Here is a 24,715-nt window from a genome sequence, read left to right on the forward strand (position 1 = left end):
TTTCCAATATCATTACTTTTCTGTTTGGGGACCATTAAGAAAAATAGGGTTAACCAAACTCAAACACTTTATTAGTGCAACAATAGATCTGGTAATTAAGACTGCTGCCAAGTGACTAACCAGCAAGTACCAATGTGGTCATAACAGTGAGTATACTGGACAAAGGGGAGACTCATATTCTAGTGGGGGGCATGACATTGTGAGATTTCATCACACTAACAATGTGTAATTTGATATTTATATATTGCATATTTCTAGAATTTTCCATGTAATACTTCTGAGTCACAGTTGACTGAAAGTAACTGAAACTGTGTTAAACAACATAGTGGATAAGAAGAGACTACTATACTAAGATATTTTATCTTGGGATAATTTACTCAATTCATAACTACCAAACACTTGGTAAATAAGCAATGCAAAAAAGGAAACAAGATGTTTAAGGTTAATGGAAAGAACCAGTGTTAGCCTGTGCACTGCCACATAGTGGCTGCGGCTTAAATTCCGGTTTGTCTCAGGATATCATTTTCTTCATCAGAAAAAAATGACAAAAAGCATGAGATGACTTCCAAGGTACTTTCCACTCTAAACACATATGAATTCTTAAGTAGGCATCAGGACCTTCAATCATTTTCTGCTTGAAGGTGCAAGCAGCAGAAACAACAGGTGTATGCATGTGCACCCAAAGATTTTCTGAGAATCTGCTTATATTTTGCAAGTGAAAAGTAATCTTTAAATCTATATGCACATATATCTGCACTTTTAAATCTGATGGTTCTCCTTCAGTTGAATCTTGTGGATTCTTTGCATAGTAGTATTCCCATAGAATTGCTGATATGCAAAAATCTAAATGCATACACAACACACCAAAAACACAGTTGACTTGATTTGAATTTCTGCATACCTAGACACTTCCTGTTTTGAACCATGAGAAAAAGATAGCAATACCATCTTTCTCACCCCACAAATCCCTCTACATCTGCTATCATGAAATTTCTAGCCAGGTTTATACTCAGTGAAGTGACTTTATAAAATTATTCAGGCTATTAGAAGAGTTAAATGGCAACAGAAGTAATTACCCCTTGTTTTTTATAAGCCACTAATATATCTTTGCCCACTACAATAGAAATTATTTAACAGCAGTCAAGAATTTTCCATTTTGAATAAGAAAACATCCCAAAGACCCTTTCTATGACACAAAATTGTACATAAAATTTCTATCACATATAATTGTGCATCGCTGGGTCTCAGATTCTATCTCCATGCATAACCCCCATCACTTTTCCCTCCACTCACCATCACTTTTGGTCTCACAGAAGATTTGTTATGAAGTCTGCAACAGTGTTTAACTGTGCCGGACACACCAAGCTTTCTTACCTTCCGTCATTTGCAAATATTGATTGTTCTAAATGCAACATCTTTTTTTTTTTTTTTAAATCTCTCTCTTTACTAGGGGAAAATTGCATTCCTTCTTGAAGACTTGGCTCAGATATCAACATTTAATCTACCCATTTTCCTCAATGGGCCCCAGACATTCATTCTTATAGTCATATGTACACAGTTCCTTTATTATATTTATAACTTAGAAATTATTGTGTGTGTGTGTGTGTGTATTTTAATTCTCAATTCTCTATTAGTTTGTGAATTTCTTTGGGGTAAAGACCTTCAAATTCCTTTATGGCCCCTTTATTTTTTCCCAGAAAAGATTATAACAACTCTGATTCACCTCACGTATGTTTATGATGGACAGAGAGTAAAGGTTCTCCATAATACTCACTTAACAAACACACCAAATAATACTCCAATCTACTGTGTCATTACTAGACATACTGACTCACTATGGAAGAAAGAGAACACAAAATCTAGGAGATAATTCTTTTGCTGGTTTTCACCATCTCTGCTATTTGTTCTATTATCAAAGGAATAGAAATTGAAAACAGACATACAAAAAGCTATGTAACCCACAAAACTACTATTATGAAAATGATGAGTTGCTACTTAACTAGACCAAAATGAATAGGTGAAAACTGGAAAAATATAATGAACTTGTACTCTCTTGACCAAAGGATGTGCTATGGGATCCCAGGCAAATTAATCACTCTCTTCCCTTTATCTTCTATTCCTCTACAACCATTCAATAAAACACAGTACATTCTACTGTGTTTGTGGAATAAACAAGAAAACTGCCTAACATCAAAAGTTAGAAGATACGAGTTCTACATGAAGATATGTCATAAAGGAGCTGTGATCTTGTGTACATTGTTGCCACTCCATGGTTTTATTTTCTTATCTGTGCCATGAGAAGATGGAACTTGATGAGTAATTCTCAACCTATTTTTCCTTTCCATCACAACAGGGAAATATGCCATACTCAGCTAAATTTTCTCATAGTGATGGTATTTTTTCAGTGGTGGTGGGTTTAAAATGGTATCAGTATTCAGAATCCCAGTGTATGCACAAGGTAGGTGTGTGTGGGTGTGTGGGTTTGTCTAGTGATAAAGTTCCCGTGGGTGATTCAATCTTCAGGCTGAGAACCAAGAAACTCAGGGTCCCTTCAGACCCAACAGTCTATGATGTCATAATTCCACGTATCAGTAGAGACAATGGCACAGAAAGGATAGTAGTCTAAGATGGAGACCGAGTGCAAAATAAAGTAGCTACTTGAGAGAAGTGTCCTCAATGCAAATATTTAATTGTTCAGTAAAGAGAAACAGAGACTTGATTTAAAAAGATGGAGGTTGTGCCTCTTAAAAATCTGTGTGACCTTGGACAAAGTCTCAACTGTCCAAAGACTTAATTCATCTGTAAAATCCAGATAAGAATAACTGCCTGCTGGGAGGATGAAGCATGGTCAGCGGTCAAAGTGTTCAACTTGAGGCTCAGCTCAGAGTCAGCATTCAGCAAAAGGCTGTCAGCATTCAGAAGGTGAACTTGTACCACATGTATAAAGATGAATGAGAAAATCCGTGCTTAAGGCTTAGGGTTCCATTTATGATATAGAATGTCAGTTAACTCCACCCCAGACTGGACTGTCTAAGAACTTCTGTGAATGAAGTGAATAGCAAATTATAATATGTTTTTATAGTTACTCAAGGACCCAAGAAGAATTAGTTTATATTTTAACACCTTAACTAGAAGTTCCAGAAGAACTAACCTAACCTATGGTCAACATTTGAGATTGGTTTCAAGTTTATACCCTTACAAAGTCCAATTAACTTACATCATGATGTTCTGATACTCTTGATACTGCAACAATGTGATGAACAATTATCGAACACTGTGTGCAAAGCACTGTTGTAAGTAAGTAACATACCAGAAACACTGCTGTAATCATAGCTACGACACAATGTGTAAACCTGTACAAAGGGAGGTAAAATTTGCTCCCTGGAGCAGAGTGGAAACTCAGTTCCAAGTAGCGAAGGCCCAGATCTCAAGCTTAGGGCTTCTCATGAATGGTGCATAAGAAAAGGATCCCTAGACAAGCTGATAGGAAATCTTAATGCTAGACCTGGGGGTCTCTGAAAATATAATTTCCTTGTTGGAGGAAGTTTTCATGTCCAAAACTAAGGAGTTGGGATTAAATCTAAGGTCCTCTTCTGTGAATTTCTAATTCAAACTAGCTTTTCAAATGACAAGGATGGGAGTCTGTGGGAGAGCCCCCACCCCCATCTCTCTCTTGATTTTTACTGTTTTAGCTGCTGTTTTCTTTTGTTTTTTTTTTCCTGGCATGTGTTATGTTGGCAACACAAACTATTGTGTATAGATCCATGTGTTTATAAATGTTTATGTTGCTCTACTTATTTCCTTTCTTAAAAAAGAAATAATTTATAAAACAAAAGAATGCAATGGAAACAAAATCAGGCAGACCAGGTTTTGCCAAGAGGGACATCACAATCACAGCTATTCACCAGGCTACTTCTCCCTACCCCTGCTGTATCATTTACTATCCTCTTTTGCTGCTTAATATTTTCCTGTGACACACCACTATCTGACACACTCAATATTTTACTTATTTACATGTTATCTTTCTCTCATTTCTAGAATGAGAGAAAGGTCCATAATGGAGGTTTGCACTCATGCCTAGAATAGCACATGCACACAGCAGGTGCTCAATAAGTACTGATGAATAAAACTAAACTGCTTTCCAACAGGACGGATCTTAGACTGATGGCATCATCACTACTGAACTTCTGTTTTTTTCATCTCACTTAATGATGGTTATTCACCCAAGATAGAAGCCCAAGGATAAGCCTTAACCCATCCCTCCCACTCTTCCCTGGTGCCCCCTCTACAGTCCCTCCAAACAACATGACTGCCTTTCATCAGGCCATGGTCCTTTTAGATTAGTGCCCAGGAGACCTAGCTTGATCTCCAGTCTCCCACATCCTCTCTGTTCCCTCCACACCTTCTCCCTTCGGGACCCAGAATCATCTTTAGTCAGTATCTTGTCCTTTTTCTGTTTAAACCCTTCATGGATGTTCAGGGTCTTCAGAAAGGCCCTAGACTCATAGTAGAAAATACAAAGTGATGTTGATCTGGCCATGATCTTCCTTTGATTCTCCTTTCTCCTTCCCATACCCTATTCTTCAGTTGTGCTCTATTTCAACTGAACTGTCTGCGATGCTCTTGAGTTCATGGTTTACCTAGAAAATTCTATTAACATTCAGCCCCAACATCATCTATATGAAAAAATGCTTCTCTACTTTTCCAATCCTAGTAGGTCATTGTAAGTTTTTTTTCCTTCCATGGTATCAGCAAATTCCAATAATACATTTACATACTATAATTGAATAATTTGTAATCACTTCTCTATTTTGTAGTCTAATGTTTAATGGAAGAACCTGACACAGTGCTTGGCACATTGTAGGCCTTCAATAACTATTGGATACATAAATGAATGAAGGAATAAAGTACACCAGAGAGTTCCCATCTATAAATCCTCACTCTTCTCATTTAAAGAACATTTACACATAAAACCAGATCCCAAATCCTTACCAATGACCCCAAACCCAGAATTCTTCTAGTCTTACCTAAATAGATCTTGTGACCTGTCTAGGGTTTCTCTTGATCTCCAAAGCGAATGCAAAGCTGAGCTCATTCCTTCTACTGGTATCTTCTTATGGGATTTCCAAATGAAAGTCCATCTTAAGCCTAGGTCATCAGTGAGAATATGGCCATTGCACCAAATTTGGATCACAATTGGATGCACACACTTGAACTGTATTTCCTTGATATGCCAGAGAAGATCCAGAAGCAAAGGCACCCCCATGTCACCTATTACCAGAGATGCTGAGCACTAGAGGATCCAGAACAGTAGGATGTGGGATAAACTGTTCCCAGGATTGCTTCAGAGGCACAAGGAAAGTTTTCTTTAGAAGTAGGGTGTCACAACAGCTGCCTGAAGACACCACACATCCAAAATTAGGAGTGGGAACTAAGTCGAAGAATCAGTTAATCAGTGTCTGGCTTCCTGAACCACCTTAATGAAATAAAATGCCAGAATTCACAGATACATTGACACTCCTGCTGATGGCCTAAAATAGCATCAACTTCCGACTGAGCGAGCCAATTGCTAGCTATTGCCTTGAACTCTTTTGCCTGATGAGATGTCAATGGGCTGACCTTATTTTCAAGATGAGTTCCTTTCTCCTTGTTCTCTTTCATTTCCATCTTGGCAGTGAGACTAGACCTGATTTTTCTAAGCTTCACCAGATTAGAAGACAGCACTATAATAGATTGTTAAAAATCAAAAGTAACTATTTCCATGTGTTAAAGAAGGCATCACTGGATTGGGACAAACTATGGGGAGAAGGGAGTTTCTGAGCAAAAACATTGCTAAAATTACAATGACCAGGTCCAATAAAGCTCAAGAAGGAACACAGGAATGGAAATATACATGTCAAGTGCTATTAACAAAAAGAGTATTGCCTTCAGCAATTGGAGTAAGTGGACAAGGTAGGCACTATTACCCTTGTAGAAAAGCCTTGAAGACCCTGGCCCTGTAGATATCCAACATAGTATAAACACAGCAATGGCATATCTGGATTTTTATCTGCTGACTGGTCAATGGTGTGACCATTCAATCAGTAGAAATCAAATCATTCCTTTAAAAAAAATTCCCTAAGAGAAGTAGAGGGAGCAATGGAATAGGATTTGGCAGAAAAGTCATGCAATAAGCATAGATCTTATAAATCTAATTTTTTGCTGAGCCTCTGTTATCTAACTTTCTATAAACTATAGTTATGGATATTCTGTATGTAGGGGTTAAGGGCCAGGCTCAGTTCTGGGTTCAAATTGTAATTCCAATTGCTATACCCTTGGAAAATTACTTAATTTCTCTTTGCATTAGTTTTTTCACCTGTACCTACTTCATAGGGTTATGGTCAAGACTCATGAGTAAGGCAAGTGAAATTCATGATATTTTGTAAATGTTCAATACATGCTACTCTTATTTTAAATAGAATAGTGTCAGTTTTTAACATAAAATCATAATGGAGAAATTTATTGTAAAATAAATATCTTGATGGAATGGCATTGAGGGAAGTTTTAAAATCCACAAATCTTAGTTCCTCATTTTGAATGTTAGAGAGGCAGGAAAATGCAATGGAAGAAAGAAGTGGTCTTTTAAATTTTTTTTCCAGTGATCTTACAGTGTAAAAGATAGACACGGAAACATGTATGAGAGTAATAAAGGCCTTAACAGCTATGGAGGGCTGGGGTTGTGGCTCAGTGGTAGAGTGCTTGTCTGGCATGTGTGAGGTATTGGGTTCAAGTCTCAGAACCACATAAAAAAATAAATAAAGGTTTTGTGTCCATTTATAACTAAAAAATATTTTTTTAAAAATAAAATAGTGATACGAGTGAGAAAAAAATTGAGACTGTTCTTTAAAGGGCAGTTTACAGTGTCTTGGAAATTGTTCTCCAAAGGGTAGGTTATAGTGTCTTTTTATTAGTTCAAAATATTTTTGTAAAGCAACATTCACAAGCCAAATAGATCATATATCTGGTCCTAGAATACAGAAGGGCAAAGTCTTCACTTTGTTTTCATTAATCACATCAGTACCCCCAGGTCATTGAGGTTCAAGAAAGCAGCAATTCCACCCTGACCCCAGGTTTCTGTTGGTTTGCTGTTCCGCTGATCCGTATCACCTGGCAAACTAACACTGAGAGCAAATGTTCAATAGAGAGGTTAATTTCTGACTGCCCTTTAATTGTTCAATGGAGATCAAGGTAGGTTTCTGAATGATTGGGGCAATGATGACTGATGGGCCCCAAACTCTAAGATTGGAATGTTTTAACCTAGGCAGAAAAAAGACAATTTCGGATGACTATTCACAAACAAAAAATTAACTAGGTTTTTGTACTACCTACAATTCTCAGCTTAGTAGAAATGGACTCTTTGTTCTATTGAAAAACACTCCATATTGATTATGCTGACGCTGACAGTAAAGCTTTGTGGTGGCTTATTTTCTTTAATTTTTTCTTTATATCTCTGATGAGAAAGTAGGTTATGATTCATCCAGTACAATCTGAGTCAAAATTCATTTTGTCTTCTTTCAATTAGTTCTTTTGCATTCCACATTAAAAAGCAAGAGTACTTTGCTCAGCAAATGAGAACATTGTGGCATATCTTGGTGTGCTGCTTTCTCACACACAATGACTGAAAAACACTTTTTATATTCTCTAATGATATTGCAATAACAAAAGAACATCATAGAACACACAAAGTGTTAATTCAAATAGAGACAAACACAATCATTAAGGATTCAGAGAAATGTTTATTATATACTAATCATATATGGCATAAATCAAACCAGATGTTGCCTGGGGAGGAAATACTAACATCTCTTACAGTTTTGGTCTTCTGTATATAATTTAGAAAAGACTTACACATATTTCTCTTTCTCTCCCTCATATACTAGGGATCAAAGTCAGGTGTTCACATTTGCTGATCAAGTGCTCTTCCACTGAGCTACATCCCCAGCCCTGGATTTATCTCTTAACCTCTCTTTGGATAAGTTAGTTTTTCTGGCAAAAGAATCCTAATCTGAAGACTGCTAAAAGAATGGTTTTCAATAATATGTCAAAAAAAAAGTTCCAAGAATACCACAAAGATCAAATGTCACCAATGTCACAGAGAGAAGACACAAGGATATACACTTGGGTTTCTTGATTCCAAGTCCAGTGCTCATTTCACTATGCCATCTACCAACAGATGAATTATTCATTTTTATGATAGGGTTGTAACATCTACACTAAATACCATTGCCACATTAATGGGTACCAATATTAATATCACGTACCTATGCCAAGTACCATTAGTGAACAACATTATTGACCCAGGAAATCCTTAAATAGAGTATTGCTATACATCCAACACTAGAGCCTGGCATTCTTTATCATATTCTACAGTCCTATTTTATTTTTATTAACTGGCACTCAAAGCTGCTTTCAATGCAGTGAACTTCCTCATAAACCTCAGGAAGCAGGGAACAGTACCAAGCAGAACATAAAAAGGTCCAGGAAATATAATTCTTTTTTTTTTCTGCCAATTCTTTTTTGAGACTCTGAAGCAAGCAGTATTGTAATTTTACATGGAGGAGCTGTTTTTCCAATCCATATACATTATAGTATATATAGAGGACAAAACACTGAAAGTGTTTGAGGCAAAAAAAAATTTAGGGGTAAAAGGATAATAAAAGATTATATAGTTTAATGTCCTAATATGAGAGATAAGACCCAGGAAAAAGGAGTTGCCGTAAGACGTCATAGTGAATCAGTGGGACCTGTGAGGCCCTGAGGGCCTTTGAAGGCCGACACAGGATCTTTGTACTATCTCACTGCCTAGAATGATGATCTGAAGACTCCATGTATCCAAAAAATGTCTATTTTGTACAACATTCTCAACAGGTAATATCGGGGACCTCATTCCTACCATGGGTTCCCATCATTCTGTCTTGCTAAATGATACACACATTTCTCAATATTTTAAATTTTAGCTGGTTCATGAATGAACACTTTAAATTTAAAAAGTATGTAATCCAATATCTTTCAGGGAATAAAGAAATTACTATTTAAGTCACAAAACCAAATTATGTATATTATTGACATGTATGAAGACTAAAGTAGATTTAAAAATTAATTGATTTAAAAAAATATCTAGCAAATAATAGTATGGGTAGTTTTTATACATTGTAAGAATTATGAAAGTGCCTTGGAGGACTGAAGAATGGGGAGCTCTCAAGCTAAATGACTTCTAGGTGCCTCTAACTTTGTCATGATTATAAGGCTGGACAGGAGAGTAAGGGAAACTCAATAGCGGTTAAAAGCTCATTTCCATCACTCATGCCCAAGGCATCTTCTTCTTCAGCAAGTTACCCCTGTGCAGTGTTGCTGTAATCTCTTACTGAATTTTAACAAATGATGTTTATTGCCATGTAGGAGTGGGGTCAGGTCCAGAACTCATACAAAGTGAAGGATGACAGAGAATCAAATGAGGACTGAGAACAGAGCCATGCAGTACTGCAGTGAATCTGAAATTTAATGCAGCATGACAAACATCGGAATCAGGATCAGGGGGAGAATTGGGATACAATCATTAACTGGGAGCAGCTTCTGGGAATTCCTGTTTTAGGGGCTTTGGCTACTGGTTTGCTTGTTTTTCTTTCAAAGCATTGAACTATCTTTTTGGGAACAGAACTATAGGCAGTGTGCAACTACTCTTGTCTTTATGTTGTAGGATTCAGATGGGAACCCTTTAGCATTTCCCACTGCACAGGTCAGCCAGTGCTGTAGCAGAATCCCCTAAACCTGGATGGAGAGGAATGAATTTTTCTAGCACCAATTGTGAAATTTGTTCCGCATCAAAGCCCTTGGCACTAAAGGACTTAAAAAATGGCTTTGCTCCTTGGCCACTGCGCTACTTCATGTCCATCATCTCCCAAAGTACACACTACAATGATTGGTGTATAGTAGGCACTCAGTAAATATTTGTAGATGAATGAATCTGCTCAATTAAAAGTACAACAGATGCCTACCAAGTAGAACTCCACAGATGTTCAAACAATGGCTTTGCTGACAGTCAATTAATTATGCCTCTGACAATTCTAATGTCACTTCAAAGTCTGGAAGGAGATAATCATCTGTGTGCTTTAGAGAAAGTGCAGGTTGTGGGAAGGAAGGGTGGTTTGGAGGGGAAAGTGCAGGTTGTGGGAAGGAAGGGTGGTTTGGAGGGGAAAAGAGTTAAGTTCTCGGTTAAGTGCGTTAAGATCAGAAAATGCATAATTAGCACTTGTAGGCTCAGGTCTCAGCTCTGTCCACATCTCAGTACATAATCCTACACAACACACTAACTGAAACCTTTTTACCATATACAATGCATGCACCACCAGTGCTTTCTCTCCCAGAATTTCAAATTTGTTTCCACAGTTAACAATCAATGAATGTTCAATTATGCACTAGGAGTCTCATTTCTTCTTTTGTTTTCTTTAAAAAAAAAAAAAAACTCAAAACACTCTTCTCTGATTGTTTTAGTTGTAGATGGACTTTTATTTTACTTTGATGTGGTGCTAAGGATCGACCCCAGTGACTTTCATATGAGAGGCGAGCACTCTACCACTGAGCCATAACCCCAGCCCTCATTTCAACTTTCCATTCTTCTGATTAAGACATGGTGATCAAATGTAACTGGATGAGTAGATAGCTACTGTTTGTATCAAGACTGTATAAAACACCATATGTGGGAATTGTGGGTGGTGGTTCATGGCCTAGAAGGGGTCAAATTCAAGTGGGTGACCTTTCAGGACCGGTTGCTATGGACAACTCACATAAACATGGGGGAGAAAGTGTTTTCTTTTAGTGTGATACCCTGTTCATTTGACCTCATTCTATTAGAATGGGAGAAAACTGCAGTATTAAGAGACTGTCTTGGGAATCAAGATTTACAAACCAAATTCAGAGTAGGGAAAAATGTGATCTAGTACTTAAAAAATAAAGTCTCAATCATGTAACCATTCCATCTACCAAATCAATCCCTAAATTTTTTTGAAGACACATGCAAAAAAAGAGCTATCCAAGGGTGTTAATCTAATTTTAACTTAAGTTCAACGAATGTAGCAATCATATTCTATTTTGCTGTATATAGATTCTCCAATGCTCCCTTAAGTGATTAAAAACTAGGAGGAAGATTGCCTAGCATGTACAAAGCTCTGGGTTCAATCCTCATCGAGAGAGAGAGAGAGAGAGAGAGAGAGAGAGAGAGAGAGAGAGAGAGAGAGAGAGAGTGTGTGTGTGTGTGTGTGTGTGTGTGTGTGTGTGAGTGTGAGTGTCCCAGGGTTAAATTCATGAGTCTGTCACTAACTAGTGACTTGTGATCCTTTAAAACTTATTTTCATCTTCTCAGGGTTTTTTCCTAGTCTCTAAGATCCTTACCAGCTCCAACAGTTTATGATCTATAAAGTGATACATAAATTCCTGTTAAATAAATGAAGTACTTCCTCTCTGCATTTTAGTATATACCACGTCCTGTCACAAGGAATGGGAATGTCTGCTCACGATTTTCATGTAGTAGTTCATGAATCCATTAGCCCTATGAAATATCCTGTGTGGCCAGGTATTGTTCAAGGAACAGGGATGGGTATACTACAGAGAACTAAAATAATTGCTTCTCTTCTTCAGGCTTGCACTCTAGTAGAGAAGATGGTAAATATTAAAAGTATATACACTTGATGGAGACTGTGAGAAAAATGATATTGGAATCTCTTTGTTTTATTTGTATTTGAAAATTATGGAGTTTGGGGAAATAGATATACATAGGCACTAACAAGTTATTGATATTCTTTTATTACTTTTAAGGGCAATGTGTTCTTACCCAAGTTTGAATAAACTGTATTCAGGTCTGAATCTACAAAAATAACAGACCCAGCCTACTTCTTCACCTTTGTAAATAGCCCTCTCATCCTCTTTCTACCATCAGACTAATTTCTATTCTTTATTCAGAAAGAAAATTATAGCTGTAGTTTTCAAAATACTCCCACAGGTATATGACTTGAATGACTCATTTGGGCTTTAATTTTCTGGAAAACATAAAGTTATCTGAGATAACTTTTAAATTCTTCTTTACTACTAAATTCTAGGATCCCGTCAATGCTTAAAAACATACTAGCCAAATTAATTAAAAATTTACGTGTGCTAGGATGGAGTACATAAAATGGTAAGGATTATTATTTATTTAGTGCTGTAAACATATACTACTCTAAGCAAACATTTTACCAGAAGTGACCACCGCAAAAGGAAATATACCTAATATATCTCATTAACTACAAAACATTCTATTCCTATGACTGACAGATACCTTAAAAAGCTGGAGAGAAACAAAACCAGGAAACCTACTTTTTTCCCCCAAAAATCAATACAACCTTTTCTTTAAACCACTCATTTTCTAATTTTTCTTCCATTGTGGCTTTGGGGGTTTTAATTAATTAGGTCATTTATCTGTGAAAACACGATTCTTAAGGCCTCAGATTCAATCTGTACTGAAGACAGCTCCCCACCTGGAGTCATTTCCCAGTTTGTAATTGACAGAAACACGTTGGAAATCATTTTCTTGTCACATAACAATAAAAACAATGAAGTACAAATTACTTAGCACCTCTCAGTTAAGACCCTCCAAGCACTTTTCAAAGCAATCACATTGTTCCTTATACAAAATAAAACACTAAAATACAGAGTATGTTAACTGATCTATCTTAAGGTCTATGATCAATCTGGCAACATGATGGAGAGAGAACAGAATTTGAAGTCAGTAGGCCTGGGCTGCAGTACAATTCTGCTACTTACTAGCTCTATGACATGTTGGGGAAGTGGGGGTTCCTGGGGAGTAGAGAGCCTCTTAATCACTCAGACCTTGGGTCTCTTCATATGCCAAATGGGGATAAATACACTGTCTGCTTGTTTTGAAGGGCTGCCATCTAGCTCAAATGACATGAAAAACACAAAAGAACTTTGAAAGCATCATATGTTAGCTCTAACAATGACAACTGGGGTATGGGGGATAGGACTGAAAATTAGATACAGAGGCTGACTCCTAAGCCACTTAGATGCCTAAGTCACAGAATATCAGAGTTACACAGTAGCTATGAAATATAATCTTATCATCCATTGGTTGTTTCAGTACCTTTCACTATCTTCACCAAGAAAGGGTTATTGGGTTTTGGCCCAGATTTTTCCAAGGACTTTGTTTTGTCTATTAAAAAAAAAAAAAAAAAAAAAAAACAGTCCTTTAACTATTCTGAATGGAAATTTGCCAACTCCCTCTCCCATGCCTACGTTGCTAATTTTGGAACCACAAATATTAAGTCAAATTCCTTTTACCTATGGCAGTCTTCCAATAATAATCAAGCAGGGCTTGAAGCTTCCTCCTTTTTTTAATATCTTCAACTGTACCTCAAACGATAGCTCCTCATTTCAGTATCTTTGTCAAAGTGTTCTAGACATGCACACTTGTCAACTAGTCCAACTAGTATAGGGAGGAAATGTACTATTGTCCTTTTGGTTATGGAAAGTCTGTTTCTATTCATGAATGTCCTTTGAGCTTCCATTTTCATTTCCATTAAGAAAATAACTTGCACCAAGTACGGTGAGTTGGGATTTCCATTAAAGTAATGATAGCACATTCCTATTCACTCCTTTCTTCTCTTGAGCCTTTTGCATGTGTCAGTGTCCCTGATGCCTCCTGTCTTCTTCTTCCATCCAGCTGCCCTCTGGAAGAGTAAAACCTAGCTCTACTAGAACAATCTCCTGGCTTTATGCAAAAAAAAAAAAAAATCTCAACATTCCCCACTAACAATGCTCAGAGATAAACAATTCTCTTAGATAAATGCCAAGTTCTGTGAAGAGAATTTACCTAGTGCTGCTCTGAAAGCATAGTGATTCTTCAAATAGCTCACTAAACAATTTTAAGACTCACACACTTCATTTTTTTTTTACAAGAAGGAACAAGACAACACCATATAAACAATGCCAAGATAATTATGGCTTCATGCTTAAAAAATATGCTGTCAGATATTTTCAGTCTATCCTCAGATTATTATAACATCCACTTCCAGAGACACTGTATTCCAACAGTGTTGTTTTCAGCTTTGGGTTACACAAACCTAGTTTAGTCTCAGCCAGAATACTGCTAATGAAAATCATGCCATGGTCACGGGCATATTCATATGGGAGCTTTTACATACAAACATGCTTCTCCTTAAAGATGAATGAAAGCACAGAAGTTAGAAGCTCTGTGTCAACAGGGAAAACTCGGGTAATTTTAAAGAGATGTCTCAAGGTTAGTGAGAGACGATCACAGCTTTCTTTATATTTTCCCCTCAAAACTGCCTGGAAAAGATAAACTTCAGAACTGGCAACTAGCAATGTAGGCTTCCCCATTTTCTAGCAGTGATACCCATTCATTTTAATAGCTAATTAAAAATTCTCCCTCTCCTCTTTTAAATTCTAAACTTGCCCTAAATTATAATAAGTTATAGTTCATTACCATCGTTCATTCTAAGCATCTATCACTAGAACTGAGAATCTCTTCAAGTATAAACATAGTTTTCTAGTTTTCCAAGAAAACAGATTGAACCAAGATGTAAACACTTGAGCCAAGTCCTGAGGCCTTGCTACAAATCAGCTGGACTAAAGGCCCAGTGCCTGGTTCACACAATTAGAGAAGAGTTTTCCCCTACCTCTAACTTCCTTCTGTGTTTCCTCCCTGCCCACCATAGGGCAGAGTTTAGAGCCCCCCTTAGTGACACCCTTGTCAATGTAAAGAAATCTAGAAAACCAAAACAGATATCTGAGTAGACAGTAAATGTGAGCAACATAGAGACTTTATCTTTCCTTGGAAGACAGGGCTCAACCTATTGCTCTACCATGGTTCACCCTCTGTCGTATTTACCTAATGATGTAGTAGATAATGTTCCCAATTTATAATGAAGATGTACAGGGAATGACATGGAAACACTAAAACTAGCACTGTTTCAAAAGAAATCACTTAAATATAGACCCTGCTGAGATGCACTTGAGGGTTCTTGCTTGTGATATTTTAATAAGCACTGATTTGACAAAAAAGGATGACTTATGATTCTCAGTGATTTGTCTTTCCCCAGTCAACTACAGTGAGCTAACAAGGTTGATGAGGTAGCTTTGTGGGTGCTATCTCCCTAAGGTACATATCAGAGCTATGGCAAAAAGCTTGTTAAGTGTGTTCTGAGTTAATTTGGGATGTTAAAGACAGGTGAAATAATCATCGGAGCCATTGAAGTCCAGAATATAAAACATAGCCTAGGGTATAAGTGGTCCTTTTGACTCTCCCTTGAAGAAGGAAAAGGAGGATATGATATCCAAAGAGTCAATTGTTGATGGTTTGAGCTGACAGCTTTAGCCTTCCTATAATGATAAAGAATCAGAATGAAAAAGAAATCATAAGTGAGTTCAAATCCTGAAAACATCAGCTACCTAACCTTGAACAATTCTTTGAACCTCTCTGAATTTCTGTTTCCTCATCAGTAAAATGAAGACAAAATTGCTAGATCTGTTAGTCATACAGCAGCTGGGACTGGGCTTTTTAAAAAATTTTTAATTTGTTTTAATTAGTTACATATGACAGTACAATGACCTTGACATATCATACATTTGAATCAGATGGGATATAATTTCTCATTTTTCTGAGTATACAGGTTGCAGAATCACATTGGTCATGTAGTCACTTATATAAACACAGCAATAATAATATCTATTTTATTTCCCCCCTTCCCCTCCCCTCCCCTCCCATCACTTCTCTTTACACAATCTAATGTGACCCACTTCTTTTAAACTGTGGAGTTTTAGGTAAATACCAGCCAGTGTCATCACCCTGCCATGATCCTCATCTCACCAAGAACAGGAACACTTGTGTCTGGTAAGGAAATAGATATATGGAAAAGGGGATTTTAAAGACTCACTGTAGTCATTAAGAAAGCAAGTTTAGAAGATTGTAGGAATGTCACTCTATCCACACAAGGATTAATTCTTAAGATAATTAATATGTGACAGGTTTCAATACATTTTGGGGGAAGATGAGTGTCCTTGTAAGTCCATGCTTACAGCATCTTGGGTTTTATCTTGAGGTGAATCCACTTTCTTCACATTTATCTCTACCTCTCTTTACATGTCCCTCTCTATCTCTATTTCAAAGTTGGTTGTAGACATAATGACTGACAGTCTACCCTATACTATAACACAAAACTCCTAAAAACAAGGATATTTTCTTACATAACTGCAATACACTTTTCATTACGCACTCAAGAAATAAAAATTGATGTGTTTTCCAAAATACAATTTATATTAAAAATCCTCTAACTTTGCCCCAAATCCTTTATAGGTTTTTGTTGTTGTTGTTCATACAGAATCCATCAAGACTCATGCTTGCATTTCAGTGGCATGTTTCTTTGGTCTCTTTTTATCTAGAACAGTCTTTGTCTACATTGACAACTTTATTTATTTTTTTCATTGTAGATGGACATGATAGTAGTTTTATTGTATTTATTCTATGTGGTACTGAGGATCAAACCCAGTGCCTCATACATGTTAGGCAAGCACTGCACTGCTGAGCTACAGCCCCAGCCCATACAGACAACTTTGAAAAACTCATGACAGTTTTCTTAAACAATGTCCCATTGTCTGAGTTTTTAACATGTCCTAATGGCTGGATGGCAGTTTCATACTTCAGCAAGATAACTACACAGGTGATGTGTATGGCATATGGCATTCTGCCCTATATGGGTGATGCTAACTTTCATCACTTGGATTTAGATAGTTTCCAGTAGCCCTCTCCACTGTAAAGGTACTTTTCTCTTATGTACTGAAATCATCTGTGAGGTGATTTTTTTGAAACCCCTCCCAATTCTATTAATCATACCATAATTATAATATTCTTCAAATACAAGTAAAAATGATTACAAGTAATAAGAGGCTCCCTAAGGAAAAAAATAGCAATATATTTATGAATCATTCCACTTACGGGGGAAAAAAACAGTGCCACAGAAAGTAACGGACATGACCAGAGGGAGCCTACTCTACTGACACCACTTATAAGTAATTCCCACTGACTCCCTGAAGCAGCTAGTGTAGAGATAGATAGATCTAGCTACTATATAGTAGTCTAGCTAGAGATCTTTGACCTGAAAGCACCCAACAAGCTTCAACAAATCAGCTCCTGTTTCAATGAAAACTCCAGTATTAAATAAAAATGATGGATTAAAAAAATAGGCAATGGGACTTGGTTGGGGTTGGGATGGTATTGTGAGGGAGATGAGGGAGAAGCTTTTTTTTTTTTTTTTTTTAAAGGGTGGTATTTGGTTGGCAATGCTATTTTCAGCCCAAAATAGGCCTAATGTGAAATTCAGATAGAGAGCAAAGGAGGAGTTTATCCATGTCTGTTGGGTCAAGTCCTCCTGACCCAACACAATGCTAAGTAATCTTCTTTCTCTTGTCTTCAGACAGATGTATCAGACATAGAGAACATCTCTTCCATCCCTATGTGGCACCCTAAGTCACACTCAACACAGAGCTGACATCCACACTGAAGTCCCATCTTTGTGAGTCTTTCCCACCTGTCCCAGGAGCCTGTGAGGCCCCTGAGGGAACGGCTTCTGCGTGTGTGTTGCACTATGGCCTAGCAAAGTGGTAGGCACAGAGACATTTTATGGGAAGCATTTAAAGAGTGGAACAGTAAATAATGGTTCTGCTAAAATGTCCTTTGCCTCCAGACTTTAAGTTGCCAGTAAAAGTACAGTGGGTATTCCACTCAGGCACTCTGGCTGGGAGTCCATGGTCTTAACCACTATGGATGGGACAGACCCCCTGGTATGCATCTCAGCAATATGCAACGACTTGTTATAGACTATAAAGTCCTTAGCCTTCAGCCAGGGTTTGAAAGCCTTTTACAGATCGGTCCTGATCTATTTCACCAATGTTTTCCCTCAAAATTTGCTACTTCCCACATGGGCATTTCACTCCAGTGGTTTTCTTCCTTGGTATTCAAAATTCCTCTCATCAAAAATGAGTTTACTTCTCTCCTATCCTCCTACTTTCTAGCTTAATTCTAAAGACTTGCTTGATTTTAAAGACTGAGTTGTTAGACTCAGAGGCTAACAACTTCATAAACACCTTTCCACTCCTGCTTCTGGATGTTTCCTCTTCTTTTTCTGAATCCTCCAACAACATTGGCTGCATTTTAATTGAATCACCTGTCATTTTCTGTCTTGTGTTATAATAAAACACCACAACTCTGCACAGATCCTATTAGGCTCTAAGTACTTTTTATTTTATTTTAAAATTTTTTCCACTTTTTTGTTGTTGTTGATGCACTATACTTGTTTATAATGATCGAATTTGTTGTTGTTCATACATGTGTACAATAGAACAATATAATTTGGCCAATATCACTCTCAGTACTTCCCCTTTCCTTCCCACCTCCCACCTCTTGGTCCCTTTCAGCTACTGATCTCCCTTTGGTTTTTATGAGATCAAGACCTGCCTTTCTTTTCCTTTTTTTCTCTTTAGTTTCTAAATGTGAGAGAAAACATATTACCCTTGGTCAGTAAGTCCGACTTACTTCACTTAACATGATGATCTCTAGGTTCTACTCATTTTCCTGCAACTGACATAATTTCATTTTTCTTCATGGCTGAGAGAAATTCTATTGTATATATATACCACCTTTCCTTTATCCATTCATCTGTTGATGGACACCTAGGCTGGCTCCATAGTTTGGCTATTGTGAATTATCTAAACACATTTTAAAGGTTAAGACTGATGTCTGCTCCCAGCATTACCCTGGAGGGTGTATGTCTTTGGATGTTTTCCACAAAAGTACATTCTCCTTCATCAAACCTGACTCAAATTATATTTTGTTTATTTTGTGTTCTTAGAAGAGAGTATCTACCCCTTATTTTCTTTCCATCTATCTGAAGCTAGGCTCCTCATAAACCTTTTTCTTTTTTGGTACTGGGGACTGAACCCATGGGTGCTTAACCACTGAGCCACATCTCCACCCCTTTTTTATTTTTTATTTTGAGACAGGGTATCACTAAGCTGCTAGGGCCTCCATAAATTGCTGAGGCAGGCTCTGAACTTGTGATCCTCCTGCCTCAGCTTCCTGAGTCACATGTGCCATGGCATCTGGCTTCATAAACTCTTTTTTAAATGTGCAGCTTGGCTAACTCTCCCCTTCTCCTATACTGTCTATTTTAAAGATGTAGGCCTTGAGCCTGGAATCTAATAGAGTCCTGCTTCAACTATTAGCTGCAAAATACTTAATATTTCTGCACCTTAATTTTCTAATCTGGAAATGATAACAGCATCTACTTCTCAGGGTTGTTTTTCTGTAAGGATGAAATAAAGTTAATTTCTGTGAAGTACATAAAATAGTGCTGCTATATCATAAATACTCAATAAAAGTTAGCCATCTTTCTTTTTTAAAAAATTTCCCTCATGGTTAGTAATCTCCACTTGGCAATGATTATTTACCAGTTAGTGACACATGTTCTACTATTGCTAAGAACTTAAATTTAAATCAAGTATTATTGATGGGTTTTTAATGGGCATATCTTATTTTCTTAAATAAACTGCAAGCCTCAAGAGCATTGGAGAACTTTGACTACTGAGCATATTCTACATGCCAAGAAGTTGGCTAAGTGCTTTCTATAAATATTTCATTCATTACTCACAATAACAGTATAAGATAGACATTATTTCCATATTATAGATAAAACAAAAATAAATGTTTAGAGAGTAAATAATTTGCTCAAGTTTTCTAAGATAGTACATAGTAGAGCTATGACAGTTCCTGAACACAGAGGTAGTAATTTTTATCTGTTACCCAGAATGTTCAACAAGTCTTCATTAATACAGTCACTGTCCATGTTCAGTTTTCTTCATTGCTATTTATTTTGTTGCTATGATATTTGAAGCATATACACGTGGAAGTCAGTTTTTCATTCTTAATCTATTCAAATTCAGAGACCTTATTTTTCATTTTTAACATGCTTTGCTTTTTTTAAAGTTTATATACCTTCCTCCCACTGTAATGACAAGAGCATGATAGACTTTTAGTATATTTTCATATAACTGGAGACCTCCTTTGGCTTTTTGTTGTGCTTTACTCTTATCCATGCATTTGTGCCAATCTCCATCAACTAATGTTCATCTTTATTGCTATGCTTCTTTGGATTCATAACTGATTCTCTAGTGAATTTACTAGTTTTGAAAGAAAAGCTAGAGAATATTTGCTGTACATGTTTGACTTACCAAGGTGGGAAATGGGGTTCCAGCAGATGAGGGGAAGGCTCATAGTGCTTAGCCAGCCATGGGCACAGAGGGACTAGAAGCAGACTTCTGTATTCCCACTCATGTGCTCTTTGGCTAAGCTACACTGCCACCTGCATACATATAAAGGCCATGTTTTTCACATCCCAGTTCCTCCCACTCCATTCACTATGCGGCTTTGGGTCAGTGCCCTTAGTTTACCTTTCATTACATATTCCCAAATAGGAAGCAAGGGGGAAGACAGGAAAATAGGAAATATTTGAAGAAGCAAAAGCCCTGTGCAATTTTCCCACCTTTGAGCCTTTACTCAAATTGCACCCTAAATGGTCTTTCTCCACATGTCCTTAAAGCAACTACTCAAAAAGTGGTCCTCAGATGGGTGTTTGACTAAGAAATGTTTGTCATCCTGGGGTGAGACAAGCGAAGAAACAGAGAATGAGTGTCTAAAACCTCCTATAACAGCTTGCGTAATTTTTTTTAATCTCTCAAATTTAATAAAATTTGGTTTTTCACACTGTATTTTTTGGTATTTTATATTTTTAATTTATTTTCCTAGTAATTAATTTTAATTATATGCTGCAAAAACATTGGTCTCAATAGATGAGAATGAAAATAGTCTTTACCATAGAAAATTTGAGAGACATTGGTTTGAAAGGTCCAGGTTCAAGTGCCACCAATTCTTTTTTAAAACATTCCTGATGTTCCTGATTGAGCTTTTAAAATTTGTAACATCTGACCTTGGCCTTCTTATGGCTATTACCACTTCTTAACTAGACTAGTAATTATCTGCGTGTTTGTCTTAATGCTTTTGAACCATTACAACCACTCTGACAAATTATGTGTTCATGGTACCTTGTAATTGGCATATAATTCATAATTTTGTATTCTACTAATGGACTGGAAGAATTAACTATTCTTAGTTATTTGCAGTTTTAAGGAAGGAGGAAGTTAAAAATACAAAGGGAACATCGTCACCTAAATTTGGACAAGGAAAAGATTTGAGAGTATGGAGTTGAGATCACATTCAGTTCCATATTCTATACATGACTCTTAGAACAGTGAGAAACTTGAATGTACACAGAAATCTGATTTGTTTTCCCTAATGGATAGCTAACAAATGGTCAAAAGTTAAATCTTAAAATCATATTTATGGGCTATGGATGTAGCTCAATGGTAGAGTGCTTGTCTAGCAGGCACAAGACCCTGAGTTAGATTCCTAGCACTGGCATCAATAAAGAAATAAAGTGTGTCTCAAGAAACTGAGAACCAAGGCAATTATAGTTCAAATTAAGTAGTTTCCCATTTATGATAGTATCTAACACAATCCTCACAATTACTCAGTGATGTGTGCGTGCACATCAACTCTCATGCATCCAGACTCAAATACTTTATCAGCAGAGATGATGACACTATTTAGTAAGAAAAGTAGAATAGGACATTTACTTTAGAAGTCAGCGCTAAACCCCACTCACCAAAGTATTCATCCGAAGGTGGATTTTCCATGTCATATAGCATCTTTTTGGTTAGGTGCTCGAGCTCATCTTCTGGGCGGAATGAAGGAGGCATAGATGGAGGCCCCATAGACCCTGTGTGTCCACCCTGAAAGGCAGAAAGGATACAGCCCCTTTAGGTGAAGTCTAGAATCAACCAAGGTAATTAGCTTTGCTTGTTTGGAGACTTAGGGTATTAATTATTTGTGTGATGTCTAAGTAAGACATTCTTATTCAACATATGTGAGAATGTTCACTGTTTATGGCCTTTTCGCTATAATAATTTTCCATTTCTTGAAATGTATAGAGAATGCTGGGCCCAACATTGCCCTGGAATTTTATTTTACTATTGGAAAATTTGGATTGGAGACTGGAAAAATGTAAAGAAACTCTGGCCTGCATCAGGTAACAAAAAAAATACAACTAGGTGATCTGAAGAATCATATCAATTTCCTCATAGTGAGATAGGAAATTGAGTCCCCAAAAGAACAAGACAGAGCTATTTATGGTAACATCAGCACAAGGGACCATTCCCCAGACTCATTCTTTGACTTGATCTAGGCTTGATCTTGATTCTTTGGCAGATCTAGGCTCCTCTGAAATGCAAATATTACCTGCCCAATACAGTTAGTATTTGGGCTACTGACTTCTTTAACCCGCACATTTATTCTTTTGCTTATTTGTTTAATCACTTATTCTTACAATGTCTATTTTGTGTAACATCTGCAAGCAGTAGGGAATTTCCAAGATAGAGTAGGCACAGTGCTTGCCTGGAGATGATTGGACTCAAGAGGGAGGGAGAAACAGCACACATGACTAATTATAAGAAGCAGAGTACATTGTTGGGCATATACATAGATATGAACATTGGATGAGTGACTTTCCAGTATTAATAAACTTTAAATTCTGCATGTGCTATCTACTTCTAGGAAAATTATTTAGAAATACTCAGATAAGTATATAAAATTATATGACCAAGACTGATGACAGGAGCTATATTTGAGAGGAACAAAAAGTAACAATGTAACTAACCATTAAATGGATCACATAAAGGATCATTTTAGATACAAATTTCTATGTACAAACCTATGAAGATGACAACAGCATGAGTCTTAGCAAATTCAATTGCATAATAGGATGGCTAAGTGAAACGCCATTTTTGTAAAGTGAGTATAATTTGTCTAATTACAGATCTATACAAAGACATGAAAAAAATCGGAAAGGGCATATTGTTAAAGGTTCCCCCAACCCCCGGTGTGAAATTCTAGGGGAGTTTTAATTTCTATATTTATTTATTTTACAGTATGTAGTTCTACTTTTGCATTTCATGAAGTAGAACTTTTGTTTTATTACCATGATGGCTTGAAGTGATAAGATTTGCCGGATACCACCAAAATCATGCAAAATGCTCCCAACCCAGGTCAAGTGGGGAATTCTGACTAGCAAAGGGTCAGAGTTACAAGCAACCTGTGAGTACAAAGAAGTACAAGTGGTTCAGTGTTTCAGTCTGAAGGGCGGGAAGAGAGGAAGTGGGGGCTCACTGCTGCCTTGGCACACTTGAGGTGTTTAGAGCTTCTCAAGGACTGTGAGCCCACAGGTGACACCAGGTACAACTCTCAAAATCTGCTGAGCTATTCCTCTTTTGGCAAAAAAAAAAAAAAAAACATGGTATTTATGAAAACACAGAGAATTTGCTTAAGACTTTAAGTAGTTCACAAACTACAAGGAATGTATCTGGATGTTCTCAGGAACATCCAGAACAGAAGAAACTCTGATAAGGGTTTTTATTAGAGGGATGATATAATCAAATATAGAAAGTTCTGTCCTGGGTGTAGAGTGAATAGTAGGGCTCTGAGACCACATCCAGACGGGAATTTGCAGTCAGACAGAGTAAAGGGTATATTACATGGCTTATTATAGCTGGAGAGAGACTTGGCTATAACACAACTTGGAGTCCTTAGGTAGTCTTATGAATCTCATATAACTTCAGGTTCCCTTCTGTGCAAAGAGTTTGCCAATGCACCCCACAGTGTTTGTGAGAAATAGACTGGGATAGCCTGCATCTCATGCAATAGAGGGCTTAGCTACTTTTAGATTGTTGCAATGAAGAGGCACTCCTTGAATCTTCCAACCTGTCTCTGAGAGGGCATTATCCCAGTTCAGGAAGCAAAACTGAAAACTTGGACATGAAAGTGACCAGTGACCAGGCTTGCAATAAAGGGAGAACTGCAACCCCATGAACATTGGATGAGTGACTTTCCAGTATTAATAAACTTTTCAAAATGCCATGGCTCCCCCCTCCCCCACCCCTAATCAAACACTGCTTCCTATAGAACAATTCTAGCAAAGTACAAAATCTTACCTCTAATAACAATGGTGCTGACTATTTTAATTAAGTCAACAATTATTACAGAGCACCTCATAATTTCTGCTTCCAGACATAGGGGAGACCCACAAGGAATGGACACAATATATTATTGTCAAAGACATATGTCATTGTCTTTCAATAGTAACAGGAAAGTGAACATGTCATCTATAAATCTAAGCCAGAAATTCAGACTGTACCCCTTAGTACATACATTTCAAGTGGAAGTCAAATTTAAAGTATTTTCTTTGTCAGTGTTTTACAGATTAAAAAGAAAAATGCGCCATTCCTTTGATTCTTGGAATATCTCTCCTTATTTCTTTGCTGTACGTTTTCTGAAATAATAAACTTGAAAAGACTTTTTATTTTTTAGATTCTACTTTGGTATACAGATGCCATTCTGAATTATGATGGGGGAATGTGCTGAAAAATCCGCTGTAAGTTGAAAACACCGAAAGTCAAAGATGCCTTTAATGTAGCTAACTGAGCCTCACAGCTCAGTCTCACAGCT

The 24,715-nt window shown here is 37.1% G+C and overlaps 1 protein-coding gene across 1 annotated transcript in view; it reads right to left on the bottom strand.

Annotated features, from left to right (window-relative positions):
* Positions 1-24,715, bottom strand: part of Lpp (LIM domain containing preferred translocation partner in lipoma) — a 633,514-nt gene that overhangs the window by 132,752 nt on the left and 476,047 nt on the right. The window contains exon 8 of the mRNA XM_026389376.2: positions 21,822-21,948. Coding sequence (XP_026245161.2) covers positions 21,822-21,948 — 127 coding nt within the window. The remainder of the gene's footprint in view (positions 1-21,821; positions 21,949-24,715) is intronic.

This window comes from Urocitellus parryii, chromosome 2 (assembly GCF_045843805.1).
Source record: "Urocitellus parryii isolate mUroPar1 chromosome 2, mUroPar1.hap1, whole genome shotgun sequence".
NCBI classification, from domain to species: Eukaryota; Metazoa; Chordata; class Mammalia; order Rodentia; family Sciuridae; genus Urocitellus; species Urocitellus parryii.